The 14,635-nt window shown below is 41.1% G+C and overlaps 1 protein-coding gene across 1 annotated transcript; it reads left to right on the plus strand.

The window, feature by feature from the left end:
- Positions 1-416: 416 nt before the first annotated feature.
- Positions 417-6,653, plus strand: Ceacam11 (CEA cell adhesion molecule 11). The gene is made up of 4 exons (NM_001025404.1): positions 417-507; positions 1,548-1,907; positions 3,228-3,587; positions 6,521-6,653. The coding sequence occupies exons 1-4, from the start codon at positions 444-446 to the stop codon at positions 6,640-6,642; spliced, it is 906 nt and encodes a 301-aa protein (NP_001020575.1). The 5' UTR covers positions 417-443; the 3' UTR covers positions 6,643-6,653.
- Positions 6,654-14,635: the final 7,982 nt, after the last annotated feature.

Raw genomic sequence — 14,635 nt, forward strand, 5'->3', positions numbered from 1 at the left:
TTTTGATCAGGGTGTTTATCATAGCAACAGAAAGTGAGGACAAACTATTTTCTGGGAAGAGTGTAAAGCATATTGCTTTGTATCCTACATGATTTTCTGTTTGTGTGCAAATCCCACAACACCTCATGTCTGTATAAGGCCATATAAGGGCCCAAGGAGACTTATCAGCTTTATTGCTCAATGTCTAGTCTGGTGGACTGAGACATAATGAGAGGAAAGGGGAGAAGGACATGGGACAGAAGATAGGGAGAAGTGAACTGATGTGTTTTGTACACAGGAAATGTCCCCAGTCCATATAATTCTAGGAGGGGCTCCTACCTGGGAGGAGACTCAGATAAAAGGGAAGGACAGCAGAACTGACAGGAGAGCAGAGCTTAGAAACAGCACGGGAGCTGAAGCTGTTCACAGAGGGAGCACAAAGGAGGTGGCAGGTGGCAGTTGTCATGATGAACTCTGTTGCACTTTCCTGTAACAGCTGTACCTCCTGGCAGGGGCTCTTGCTCACAGGTGAGGAAGCCACTCTTTGGCACTGAGTGGGAGATGGGGAGCTCAGAGCCTTGCTGATGTCCCTTAAGAAGACAAGAACCTAGGGGTAGACTCAAGGTTTTGGGAATTGGATACAGTGAGAGGCAGGCACTGTGCAGCAGGAAGTGAAACAAGATAGTATATTGGAGAAATGACACCATTGTTTTCTATTATAAGTTAATCACATGGACAACTATATTCTGAGGAATGATGTCCCCCAACCATGAGAGGGTGACTGTCCAATTAAAAACCAACTAGGGAGAGGCATTGAGCTGATTAAATGGTAGTGCTGCTGCCTGCCAAACCTGAGCCATAAGTTCAATTCCCAACATAGAAGGTGTCTGACTTCCATGTATATGGTGTGTATACATTCAACTCTACAGAAAAGCATACAAGTACACATATTTAAGCATTCACCTTCTGTACACATACAAGCTCTACCAAACTCTTGTATTAAAAGTGTCATTAGCTTCATAGTTTAGCATTTTGTAAATACACTCCTGGATATGCATAACCCTGACACATGCATTCTTCCACTCATCCAAAGATATCCAAGCCTGTATCAGTTCTGGGCCTTCCAAAGCTGTCAGGCTCTTTGGGTTCTAATAAGGCCCTAGACTAGCGAATTTTAAGTTAGAGCAGAACTACCACCTAGAAGTAGAACTAGAGTACTCAGACCAAAGAGAGAACAGAAGAGAAAAAAGGGAAGTGAAGATCTCTAGAGTAAGAAGTAACAGGAGACATCATCTTAGCCCAAGTATTCTGAATGTGAGCATGAAGCTGAGGGCAGTGTGGGGAATACTTAAGACAGCCAAGGAGAGAGTTCTGTACATGGAAAGGAACAGGTTGAAGGCCACTGATGGAGCAGAGATTATGATGCTCACCCCTTCCTAATACAGCAGTTCCTCCCTTACCTATCCAGCAATTCTGAGTGATGAACATGTCCACTCAGGACATAGATCTAATCTTTCCATCAAATACAGAGATATCAATGTTCATGGAATGTTTTTCTTCCCTTCTAGTCTCCCTTTTAACCTCCTGGCTGCTTCCCACCACTGCCCAAGTCACCATTGAAGCAGTGCCACCCATTGCTGTTGAAGGGGAAACTGTTCTTCTGTTTGTGCATAACCTGCCAGAGAATGTTCAAGTCCTTTCCTGGTACACAGGACTTGCAGCACTCAAGAGTTGTGAAATTGAAAGATATGTGATAGCTACCAAGTCTCATGAGGTGGGACCGGCATACAGTAGTAGAGAGACAATACTACGCAATGGATCTCTGATGATCAAAAGTGTCAACAAAAAAGACTCAGGATACTACACGCTAAAAATACTTAGTACAACCTCAAGTTCTGAAATAATACATGCAGAATTCTTTGTACACAGTAAGTCAATCTTTTATGAACTCTGGTGTTGGGTGGGGTGCATTCAGAGGAGTGTTGTGTCTGGACTGGATCTACCCTGCTTCTGCATTGTGTTTCTGTGTGGTATTTTGAGGATTTCGTGCAGGACATGCCTTATTAAACTTTCATAGACCACTTGACTGCACCTGCAGAGAGGAGGACTTGTGCTGAATAACTCAGACAAGGATGCCAACCTCAACCCAGACCTTTGGGCCTCTCACCATGAACCTGCACCTGAGTTGAGGAAGAGATGATGAAACTGTGGTTGTGATCTTTGTAACCCTGGATCCAGACCTCTGTCCCAGAATCAGCTCAGAGTGAGGGAGGACAGCTTAGCTGTTATCTGAGCAATAAGGCTTGGAGGCACTGTTGGAGGTGAAGGTGTTCTCCAAAGAGGGATAGGAGTAGACATCAGAGGCTGTGGAGCTGGCTCCTTAATTACCATGCAAAGGTGCACACAGTATTAAGAAATCCTGCTGCAGGTGCCTACACATTCCCTATCCCCATGTGGGAGGAAGTTAGATGAGTGATTGTTTGGAGTCTCCTGGAGAGGATAGGGTTTTGGTTTGCAAAATGAGATGAGACAACACAGCAAGGTGTACAGCAGCTCAGAAGCCAGAATCTCTTAGTGAACAAGAAATTATACATTGGATTGTTTATTTATCAAGTTCATTAGTTACCTCGGTAAGTATATTCTGAAGACTAATGTCCCCACCTTTGACAATGACTCTTCAAACGAAAAGCAAACTATGATATGACTCAGTGGATATGAGCACTTGCTGTCATCCCTGATGACCTAAGTTCAATCTTCAAATCACACATGGTAGAAGGAGAGAACTGAGTCACACAACCTGTCCTCTGACCTAAATATAGATACTATGGCATGCAACTACTCGCCCTTACACTGACACATGCTTGAGTGCATGTTCCCATCCCCAATTCAAAGAGTCAATAAAAATAAATTAATTTGGAGTATGAATACTGTAATTGGCCTAGAGCCTGAGAAGCTGGTAACTTAATGCATGGACATACAGTGACCAGGAACAATTCATTAATTTGTCCATTAATGATCTGAGCAGAGATTTGAGGGCGGTTAAGGGTGAGTAATTCAGAGAGTTGAAGAAGAATCCCATACAGAAGTTAACAAGAACTGGGTGCGTGGAATTTGTGTTGCTGACCTCCACCAAGTAGAATAGATACACCAAGGCTGAGTGATGGACACAAATGCTAAGGACTCAGAGACCCTTATATTCTCCAAATGCAGAGGAATCACTTTTGATTGTTTCTATTTTTTCCATCTAGGTCCACTTTTAGGCTACAAGACACATCGTACTCCTTCTCAAATGACAATTGAATTGTCACAATCTAGAGTTTTTGAAACTGACCATATTATTCTGGTGGGTTATAATCTGCCAGAGAAGATTCTAGGCTTTGCTTGGCATAAAGGAGTGCTTCCACTTGATCGTTTTAAGATAGCAAGCCACTCATTCATCACCAATTCAAGCATGCTGGGGAGTCAATATCACCAAAGAATTATAACATGTGATGATGGATCCATGATGTTCTTGAATGTCACACAGAAAGATTCAGGGCTTTACACCCTACGAGCCATATCTGTGGATTTGGTAACAGAATGGGCCATTGTGGACCTCAAAGTAAACAGTAAGTGATTCTTTGACTCCTGGGTGATGGTGGGGTTTATTTTTCTCTATGTACCTAAGTCAGTGAGGCTTGGACTGTAACTTACTCCCCTCTGGACTGTGTACTCTCACTTGGGTTTGGGAATTTAGTACAAGACACACATCATGTGGCAAACTGAAAAACATCAGAAGCCTTGACCTGACAGAAACTTGCCAACAGGAGTAATGATAACTCAGTCCAAGGATATGATCCTCAGCTCAGATTCTCTGGGCTCTCACCCTGAACATGACCCTGAGAAACTTCATGAGATTGCTTGAATTTGACTCCCTGCTAGAGCTGACTGAAAGCAATGCGTCATTCTGCATGCAAGTCTTGGGGCATGTGGAACAACCCAGTATCTGTCATGGCAATCATGATTAGGCTAGGTCATTTGGGTGTCTCCTCTTCTTGAGAGTCAGCATGTACGAAACAGCTGGATGGGTTGACATGCAATGTACTGACTGTTCTGATAGTCCTTAGACTTCACAGGAAAGTTTGTATCTCCAAGAGAACATAGGTCCTCTTGGCCACTGCTTGTCCTCAGGAGTTGAGCCTAGGGAATTCTCTTCTTTAGGGAAATAACAACCTCCAAACCTCATTGTAATAGCTCTTCAGTCTCAAGATTAGGGCATAGTACTTGAGTTCCACATATAGACAGGTAAATGATAAGTTCCCCTGTTTACTACTGTAGGGAACCTGAAAGACAGCAGAGACACTGGTTGATGAAGGTTACACAGCCCATGGCTGGTATATCCAAAGCACAAAATGACTGTGTATAATCGGAGCCCCAACTCATCTACCCTAGGTGGCCTTATTAAATATTTGTGGGTTAGATATGTTCTGTGGGTTCAGAAAATTTCACTTTAGGGATCAGTGTCTCACGGGGAAAGTCTGGTCCAGGCAGTGGAAGCAACAAATTGGCAGTCAGTTTTGACTTTGTAATAAAGCCTTAATTGAATTCTAGACTCCTTCCTCCTACTCCAATGCTCTGGGCTTCAGATAATAGATTTCTTAGTGTGATGTGTTTGCTTCTCTTGAAACATATGGAGAAGGATTTGCCTTATTCCTCATCAAGATCCCACAAGTCAAGGGTCTAATGTATAGCTCACTCAATACTTTTATGGTGAACAAAGAAAGAAATTAGTAATGAGTGAACAAATGGATGGTGGTAGATTGGTTTATGAGTGGATGGTGGGGTTTAATGGATGGGTTTATGAATGGATGTCTTAGAACCCTTCCAGAGATTAAAAGTTACATGTGGAGCCCTAGTATTTCTGACAGTGCCCACTTCCTACTCATACTGGAGGCTATGACTTTTACTCCATTTCTCTGATGTATTCCTCATTCACTTGGGAAGACAAGTGCATGAGCATCCTCGGGAGAGAGACAAGTATATGAGCATCATAGGGATGCTGCTGTATGTAACAGTTCTTAGAGTGACACTCATGTGGTCATTTAGATCTTGCACTTTGGAAACCTGGACATCATTTTAACTCCCATTGTTGCTGTCATTCACATTTCTGCTATTGCTACTCCTTTTCTGCCACTCGTCCCCTGTTCTTTCATTCAGGACGATATGTCCCTGCATTGCCAAGTTTACCAATCTCCTTACATTCCCACCTCAATGGCTGCCTTTCTTGGTTCCTGGTATAGAAATCAGGAGAAACAAGTGTTCCTCTTAGGCTCCATAATATGCCCACACCGTATAACACAAACACAAACACAAACACACCACACACACACACACACACACACACACACACATACACATACACACACACACTGTGAAGGAGTCCCCTTTGTGTTTCTGTCCATGTATCTTGACTTCTGTGGTGTTGGTGTGCATAAGATAGAACAAAACACATCTTGCAACTCTATATTAACTCTCTACTGGCTAAAGGTAGAAGGACAAGGGTACCAGCCCCAAAGTCTTGCTTGTTTCCTCTGTTTCACTTTTGATATCATCTTCCTTCTAGTGTGTCTCATGGTCCTCCTGTGGCTTATGGACCATCCCAAGAAAGAGGTGATACAATCATTGCTGTCTAATGGCTTTATCATATGTACCTACATCTCAAATTGTCACATGCCTCAAGGTGACTCCTGTGATCCAGTGACACAATCTAAAACTCCAGACATGATTAATTTCATTAGACTGTAAAATCAGGAAGTGTTTCATGCAACTTTCTTCGTGATTTCTGGGCTTTAGGATGAGGAGCAAGGAAAGTTCCTCTCACACTGGAGTTTGCCATGTCCCTACGTGCCTCACTGTTCACAAAGGCCAAAACATATTCCTTCTAAATAGACTCTAATCAAGACATTTGACACTGCTGCAAATTTTGGGTTGTTTCTTATTTTACATAGTAGAGAAACATTGTGCTCCCATGCACTCTCTGGCCAGTGCTGCCCTCAACAGGATTCACACACAGGTCTTCCTCTCTTCACAAATTCACCAGCTTCAAGCCAATTTGTACCTTTTATATTTAATCAAAATGGGACACTAGCACTCAGATATTGATGATCTAGGGACTTTCTGTGCCCTCAAAAACTAATCCTTGAAGCAATTGGTCTTAAATCCTGGCTGTATCTAATCATTTTTGCATATTGTAGACCACTTGGAAGAAAGGAAGATATTTTAAGAGCCATTTGTATCTCTCAGCCCATTAGATGATTGAAATAATGAATGCCCATCTAAAAAAGAATCTTTCCAGGGGTCTCGTGATGAGAGAAGGAAGATGCCTTAGCCAAAGGGGAACTTTCTCTCTGGAAAGAGATTTCCCCTTACCATAGTACCAGAGTATAGGATGGGATTGAAACCAGACAACGATGGGGGTGGGGTAAGTGGGTTTATACCCTGGTCAGGAATGCTCAGATGTACTTACCATTGGTTTTCTATTTCAATGTTCATCTTAATTCAGAACCTGGAAGTCAGGCTTCAAACAATCAAGCACCAGAAAGTAAACCAGTGACCTGGACCTCGAAGAAGCAAAGACGGAAAGGAACCAAGTGCTATTCTCTTAGACGTGTTCCGAATAAATAGTTTTCAGCTTGCTAGTGTTCTTACAGTTCTTTTAATTGTCTTATTAAGGATGGGTGGATGATCCCAGTTTGAAACTCATGATTAGAACCCTACCAAGATCAGAGACAACATGGACAATTTTCCTGTAACAAATTCCTATAGGTGGAAATAACTATTTCTCCAAGGCAACATAATGTGCCAGTGTCTGCCAGTGTAAAGGTTAGGCTCCAGAATTTTGCAGGGCTGGCATGTAGTTAAGTCAAAGATGTTCCAAGCTGGTGTTTCTGCTAATTGATGTTTGTTCTGGACTGAATGATCCAACTTTTCTATCTGGCCTTCAATCCCTGATAACACATAATCCACAGGCCTCCATTGGGTTTTAGACTTATAAAAATGTTCATTTTTAGTAGCATATATATTTTCATCAGTGTTTCTCTCTCATTATTGAATTCTGAAATCTGATCGTGTATTGATTCCTTAATTCATTTACATTTTCTGCTTCCTTGCAATTAATTTACCAGTTAATCTGTATCTCTTTTGATTTGTTTGGATATTCTTACAGTCATTCCTTTTTGTTTTGAGACTGTGCCTCTATTTATAACTTGGACTGACTTGGAATTCACTAGGCTGCCCTTGAAATTATAGAAATGTTTGCTTTTCCCTCCCCAGTGCTAGAGAAAAGGAAAAAGCCTGTTAGAACATGCATGACTGTGCCCAGCTCCCTTTGATATCTTTGTCTTAGATTGTGTCTACTTCCCTATTGTTACAAGCAATTACTTTGGAATGTGGGATTCTGGGAAGAATCATTATATTAGTTTCTTTGCTGGTTAAATTCTTTTCTGATTTTTCCCTATTATTGAGAATTATATAACTATGCACTACGATATGTGATCTTACATATCTCAATTTTACTCATGAAAATCTTCCCATTATCTCCCTATTATATTTCTTTTCCAACTATATATCTTTACCTTCTATAACAAACACTTCCATCAAAAGAATGAAGATAAAATCTTTCTTCTTTATGGAGAAGATATCTGATTATTATGACTTTGGTGGAGGAGTTGGTTGTTGTAGAATTGACAACAAATTTACTCCCTAGAACTTTGCTGACATTTAAATACTATCTGATAGTATTGTTCTGAATCCCTGTATCCTTCCGTCAGTTCCCAGGAGCCTCCTACAGCGCTGTGTGATCCTTTGGGATATTAGGTCATAGTTGCTGCCTGCACTGGGTTGTCCATCACTGATCATGCTTTGAGTATTGTTCTCACCTAATATGAAGATTTCTGTTTGGTGACCTTGTATCCTAGAAATTGAAGGAATTTACTACCTTTAGGATGTTTGTTTCTCAGTGATAGGAGATGGAGAAGGCTAGGAGAGTCCTCTTCCAGCACTAACTGGATTTCCATTTTTGAACTTTCTGCCTCAGTCTACAGTCATGCAGATCCAGCTTACTTCTCATATTCTTTCTTTTATTTTTTAAACCTTTGGGAGGTGCAATTAAGGCAACATTCTCTGTGTATCCCTGGCTGTCCTGAGACCAGGCTGGCCTTGAACTCAGAAATCTCCCTGATTCTGCCTTCTTAAAGCTCGCATTAAAGGCATTTATAACCACTGCCTGTATATACTTTACACATTTTAGTTTATGCATATAGATGTTTAAAAGTATGGCCTTGTGGCTAAACAGGTCATAAGACTGATGGGAAATCTAGTACACTAAATGAACATAGTATTAAATCAACTCCAAATGACTTGTCATTATAACCATAGACCAATGTATGCCTTGCATTTAATTTCTAACCAGGCCTGACTCCCCTTCTTAGCTTCTAAGATCAAAAAAGCACTGACATTTTCAGGGTGCTGTGGCTATAGCAAGATTAATACATCTCTCAACCCTCATCTTTCTGATTAACACAGAGACCCTTACCCGGCCAATATGTAGAAAATAAGAGACTGTGGACTGCTCAGTCTTACATGGGACATCAAAATTATGACTCTCCTCCCAATGCTGAGCATCTGTTTCCAAATAGGAAAGGGATGGATTATATGAGACAAAGATGATGTTTGACTCTTAAAAACTGATGTTTTCTATACAAAACTAGAAAACTGAACATATGAACTTCAAGTAGTTTTGAGTTTTACTTGCACAAGACTCATGGAAATTCAAGCCATACAAATCCCAGCATGGAGGGAGATTATGTGAGTGGTAAATATGAAGCCCTACCATTAGTTGAGGATTTATTGATAACATAGATTCAGAGAGAAGAATTAGTATTATTTAAGGTTGTGATACATTGACCATATTTCAATGGATGGTTCAACACCCAAGAAGAAGTGGGCAGTAGTTTGGACCTGATGGATTTAAAATAATGGTGACAAAGTTGAGTGGGTTTAAAGAAGGGGTAGTTCTTGGAGGCAAGGTGAGTGTTGAACACAAAAAGTAACTCATAAAATTCTTAAAGAAATAATAAAAATATTCTCTACGTTCTCAAATAAAAATTATGCATGTACCCCAAATTAACTGTCATTATAACATATTGTTGGCATTTTCTATGTTTTTATAAGATTGCACACATAGTACCACAATTTTTCCTGGTACGGATCAAGTCACCATGATTCACCAAAAACAAAAATGATTTCTCATAGATGCTTATATTTTATTTGGTAAAAATGCTATATATTGTATCGCTTGTCTATTGATTTAAATTTCTTCTGGTTTATCACTATTACTCTAAAATAGTGATTTACACATTGTAAGATACAAGCACTTACACACACAAACACACACATGAGCATACACACAGGCACACAAATGAGGACATGGCTTACAAACACAATAAAAATATATTTAGAAAACATAGCAACATACTTTCTGGATACTAAGCCTTATATCTCTTATGACTTGGGAGAATTGTGATGTCTAATTATTGTTATGAAATAGTTGGGGGGAAAAGACAGCATTTTCAGCAAATGGTACTAGTTCAACTAGCAGAAAGCATGTAGAAGAATGCAAATCAATCCTTCTTATCTGCTTGTACAAAGCTCAAGCCAAGTGGATCAATGACTGCCACATAAATACACTGAAATTAATAGAAGAGAGAGTGGGGATGTGCCTTGAACACATGGCTCAGGGGAAATTTTCCTGAACAGAACACCAATGGCTTGTGCTCTAAGATAAAAAATGACAAATGGGTCCTCATAAAATTGCAAAGCTTCTGCAAGGCAAAGGGTACTTACTGTCAATAGGACAAAATGGCAACCAACAGATTGGGAAAACGTATTTACCAATCGTAAATCTGACGGAGAGCTAATATCCAATCTGTAAAAAGAACTCAAGAAGTTAGACTACAGAGAATCTAGAGATTCAAACAATCCTATTAAAAATGGGGTACTTAGATAAACAAAGAATTCTCATCTGAGGAATATCAAATGGCTGAGATGTACCTGAAGAAATGTTCAGCATCCTTAGTCATCAGGGAAATGCAAATCAAAACAACACTGAGAGTCGACTTCACACCAATTAGAATAGCTAAGATCAAAAATTCAGGTGACTGCAGGTGCTGGTGAGGATGCGGAGAAAGAGGAACACTCCTCCATTTTTGGTGGGATTGCAAGCTGGTACAACCACTGTGGAAATCAGTCTGGTGGTTCCTCAAAAATTGGACATTGCACTATCTCAGGACCCAGGTATACAACTCCTGGGCATATAATCAAAAGATGCTCCAACTTATAACATGGGCACATGCTCTACTATGTTCATAGAAGCCCTATTTATTATAGCCAGAAGCTGGAAATAATCCAGCTCTTCTTCAACAGAGGAATGGATACAGAAAGTATGGTACATACACAATGGAGTACTACCAAACTATTGAAAACAATGACTTCATGAAATTCTTAGGTAAATAAATGGAACTGGAAATTACCATCCTCAGTGAAATAACACAGTCACAGAACACACATGATATGTATGTACTGACAAGTGGACATTAACATAAGAGCTTAGAATACCCAGCATGCAATTTACAAACTATATGAAGCTCAAGAAAAAGAAATACAAAAGTGTGGACACTTCAGTACTTATTATAAGGGGGGCAAAATACTCACAGGAAGAAATATGGAGACAAACAGTGGAGCACAGAGAGAAGGAAAGGCCATCTAGAGACAGCCATACATAGGGATTTATCCCACATACAGTCACCAAACCCAATAACTACTGGGGATGCCAAGAGGTGCATGCTGACAGAAGTCTAATATAGCTGTCTCCTGAGAGGCTCTGCCAGAACCTGACAAATTCAAAGGTGGCTACTCGCAGCCAACCATTGGACTGAGAATGAAGTCCCCAATGGAGGAGTTAGAGAAAGGACTAGAGTAACTGAGTAGGTTTGCAACCCCATAGGAAGAACAACAATATCAATGAACTAGATACCTCAGAGCTCCCAAGGGTTAAGCTACCAACGAAACTGCACACATGGCTCCAGCCACATATATAGGACAGGATGGGCCTTGTCATGCATCAATAGGAAGAAGGGCCCTTGGTCCTGTGAAAGGTAGATACCCCTCTGTAGGGGAAATCCAGGGCAGGTAGGTGAAAAGAAGTGGACGGGTTGGTGGGGGATAGAATGGGGGTTTTCAGGGGGAAAACCAGGAAAGGGGATAACATTTGAAATGTAAGTAAAGAAAATATCCAATAAAAGAAAAGAGAAAAGGAAATAATGAACATGATTTGGTTTAGAACTATAAGAAATGGTACTGGCTCAGGAGGCCCAAGACAAAGTGCTCAGCCCAAAGGTTTATTTGCCTGAGAGGTACAAAGGGTAGGGCATAAAAGAAATGTAGGAAATAGAGGATGAGGGGGAAGAAGAAGTGAACAAGGGATACAGAGGAGGCACAAAGGACTGCCTCTGGATAAAGAGAGACAGATGGCAGTTTATAAAGATACAAGGAAAAACTGTTACAATGTGGTGTTTATTTGGTCATATTAAGTAGGAGAGATAAGTTGGGTTTTGTGATTGATGGAATTCAATACTTTAATAGCTGGTCTTTGGTAACTCACCCTTGGGCAATAAAAGTGGCCAAATAAGGAATAGATCCTGGTGGCTAAGTTTAGAAATATAATATAATAGTTTTTAGTAAGGCAAAGGGAAAAGGAGAGAAGGGTGATGCCTGAAAGAGCCATGTTTGCCAGGCATTACGAAATGTCCTATGAAATTGTGGCACACATCTGATGTATTTTTGAGGACACTGCAGCAGATAATGAATTGATAGGATAGCTATACAGTGAATGTGAATATCCTGTGGGGCAAAGACTCAGACTGAATGAAAGTGGTAGTTTGAATAAATATGGCCCCCTTAGACTCATGTGTTTGAATGCATGGCTCACAGGGAGTGGCACTATTGGGAGATGTGGCCTTGTTGGAGAAAGTGTGTCACTGCAGAGGCACATTTGAGGTCTCACATATGTTCAAGCTATTCCCAGTGTGACAGTCTCTTCCTGCTACCTGTGGATCAATTGCAGAACATTCAGTTCATTCCTCAACACCATGCATGCTGCCATGCGTCTCACCATGATGATCACAAACATCTGGAACTGCAAGCCAGTCCCAGTGAAGTGTTTTTCCTTTATAAGAGTTGCCATGGTCACAGTGTCCTTTCACATCAGTGAAACCTGAGTTAAGGAAAAGAGTGGAAGGAGAGAGCTAAAGCAAAGCTGCTATTTCATGACTCGATTTTTATCCAGTGAGTTCCTGGCTTTTACCTCATTTTCTTAGTATATCAAGAAACATAATTCCTATGAGAACTAGTGTATCTGTTACCACTGTTCCTGTTCAGCAGGTAACACTTGTACTAAAAGTCACTTTATGAAATAAAACATACGTTCAAAAACAATGGCCACACATACACATTAATCAGTTTCCATATCTAACACCTTAGTCCTCTTCTTGTATCCTCATCTAAAACAACATGTTTCTTAGGATTTTTTTTGCCATGAAGAGACACAATGACTACAGTAACACTTATAAAGGAATACGGTTAATTGGGGATGGCTTATTGATTCAGTTTTAGTCTGTTACAGGCATGAGCAGAAGCATGACAACCTGTAGGCAGACAAGCTACTGGAGAAGGAAGTGAGAGTTCTACATCTTGATCTGTAGGCAGGAGGGTAAGACTGTCAGGCTGCGCACAGCTTGAGCATATATGAAACCTCAAATCCTACCTCCACAGTGACATACTTCCTCCAACATGGCAACATCTCCTCCAATAAGGCCTCATCTCTCAATAATGCCACTCTCTGTTGGCCAAACATTCAAAGGCACTAGTCTGTGGGAGCCATTTTTAGTAAAACCACTATGACATGTCTGAGTGCTCTGACATGAGTTGTTGCATGAGTGACTTTCCTATCCATGTAATAAGACACCATCACCATGGCAACTTAAAATGTAAAGTACTTAATTGGGTTTCTGAGGGCTAGAATCCATAATGGTGGAGTGAAGTCATGGCAACAGGAACAACTCACATCACAAACTGTAAGGAGAGGACAGAGAGCATGTGGGGAATAGCACAAGTTTTCTGAAACCTCAAAGTCCACCCCCAGTGAAATCCTTGTCCAAGGCCATATCTGCTAACCCTTGCAAAACTGTTTATCAACTGGATGCCAACTATTTAAATGGGGGGGGGGGCATCTCATTGAAACTACTGCAGTTGCTAACGCATATTTTCATTCCCAGGTTGAATTCATACTAAAACATGAAATAATTGGTTCTGGAGAGATGGCTTAATTGTTAAAAGCACTGAATGATACTGCAGTAAACCAGGGTTCAATTACCAGTGCCTGCAGGTCTGGGGAGCTCTGGAATCATGAGGAGCAGTCCTGGAGCAAGAGTGGCTTCAACACATGTCGAAAATATGAAAATATTGTCCTGACTTCAGCAGGAGTAGGATCAGTTACCCCATAGCCAAAGGACTGTGTATCCTGGTGCACATAGGCCTGCACTCTCACCTTTGCCCATGGGAAGAGATCATGAAGCCCAATAGCCAGGGTAAATTTTCTTTTGCCTTATAAGGTTATATCCAGTGGCACCTGAAATTCCTCCTTACACAAATAAGTCATCCCCAGCACTCCACCCCCAGCCAAGGATTACACTCACCCAGATAGCCCCATTTCACCCACTAAAGGTTTAAAATAGCCTTTTCTCTCCACTAAAATGAGCTGTATTACTGAAGCTGCCTCTGAGAGAGTCTTTTCTCACCATGCTCACTGCTGCCTGAGGTTACCTAGCTCCCAGCTATCACACCTTGATTCTCCTTCCAGGATCCATCAGTTGTGATTGCAAATGATCACACCATGGAGATAAGAGAAGCAGAGCCTGGTGGGTAGCTAGTGTCTGACATAGAGCAGAGACTGCCAGGATTCAAAATATGAAAGTGGGTGATCCTCCCCCTCCCCCAATACACACATACGCAAACAATGGAACATCCATTGGCGCTTCCTGGTCATGCCTCTCTATCAAGAGGACTGGAAGTCTTTGGTTTTTATTTTCTCTCTCACTTTCAGTTTCAACATTGTGTGGGACAAGAGTATGGGGAAAGGGCAACTGACACCTTCTGGCATTGGTAGAAGATTCCAACCTTCTGACCAGACCCTGACATCACACTTTGACAGTAGCCATAGCCATGTACTGTTTTCTTTCCTTGAAAAATATCTAGTAATGTAATGACCAGTTAAGAGTTCTTAGGGGGTTTTCTCATTTCTCTGAAATTTGTGGGCAGGTTTCCATCTGGGACTTTGAGGAGTCCACCTCAGAGGAGCTTCATGGCCCCCTGGAAAAGTTCCTTTCTGACCTCAGTTCTCTCATACATTATCTATCATGGGAAATACCACATCACATTAAAGGAGTCCCAAATCACAGGGCTGTAAACCTTACTTAAGACCTGTCCCATGAAATTATCCAAAGGGAAGGCCACCTGCTTTTGGAAAGAGGTCATTTAGTCAGCACCTTGGATGGCAGTGGGT

Source organism: Rattus norvegicus, chromosome 1 (genome assembly GCF_036323735.1).
Source record: "Rattus norvegicus strain BN/NHsdMcwi chromosome 1, GRCr8, whole genome shotgun sequence".
NCBI lineage: Eukaryota > Metazoa > Chordata > Mammalia > Rodentia > Muridae > Rattus > Rattus norvegicus.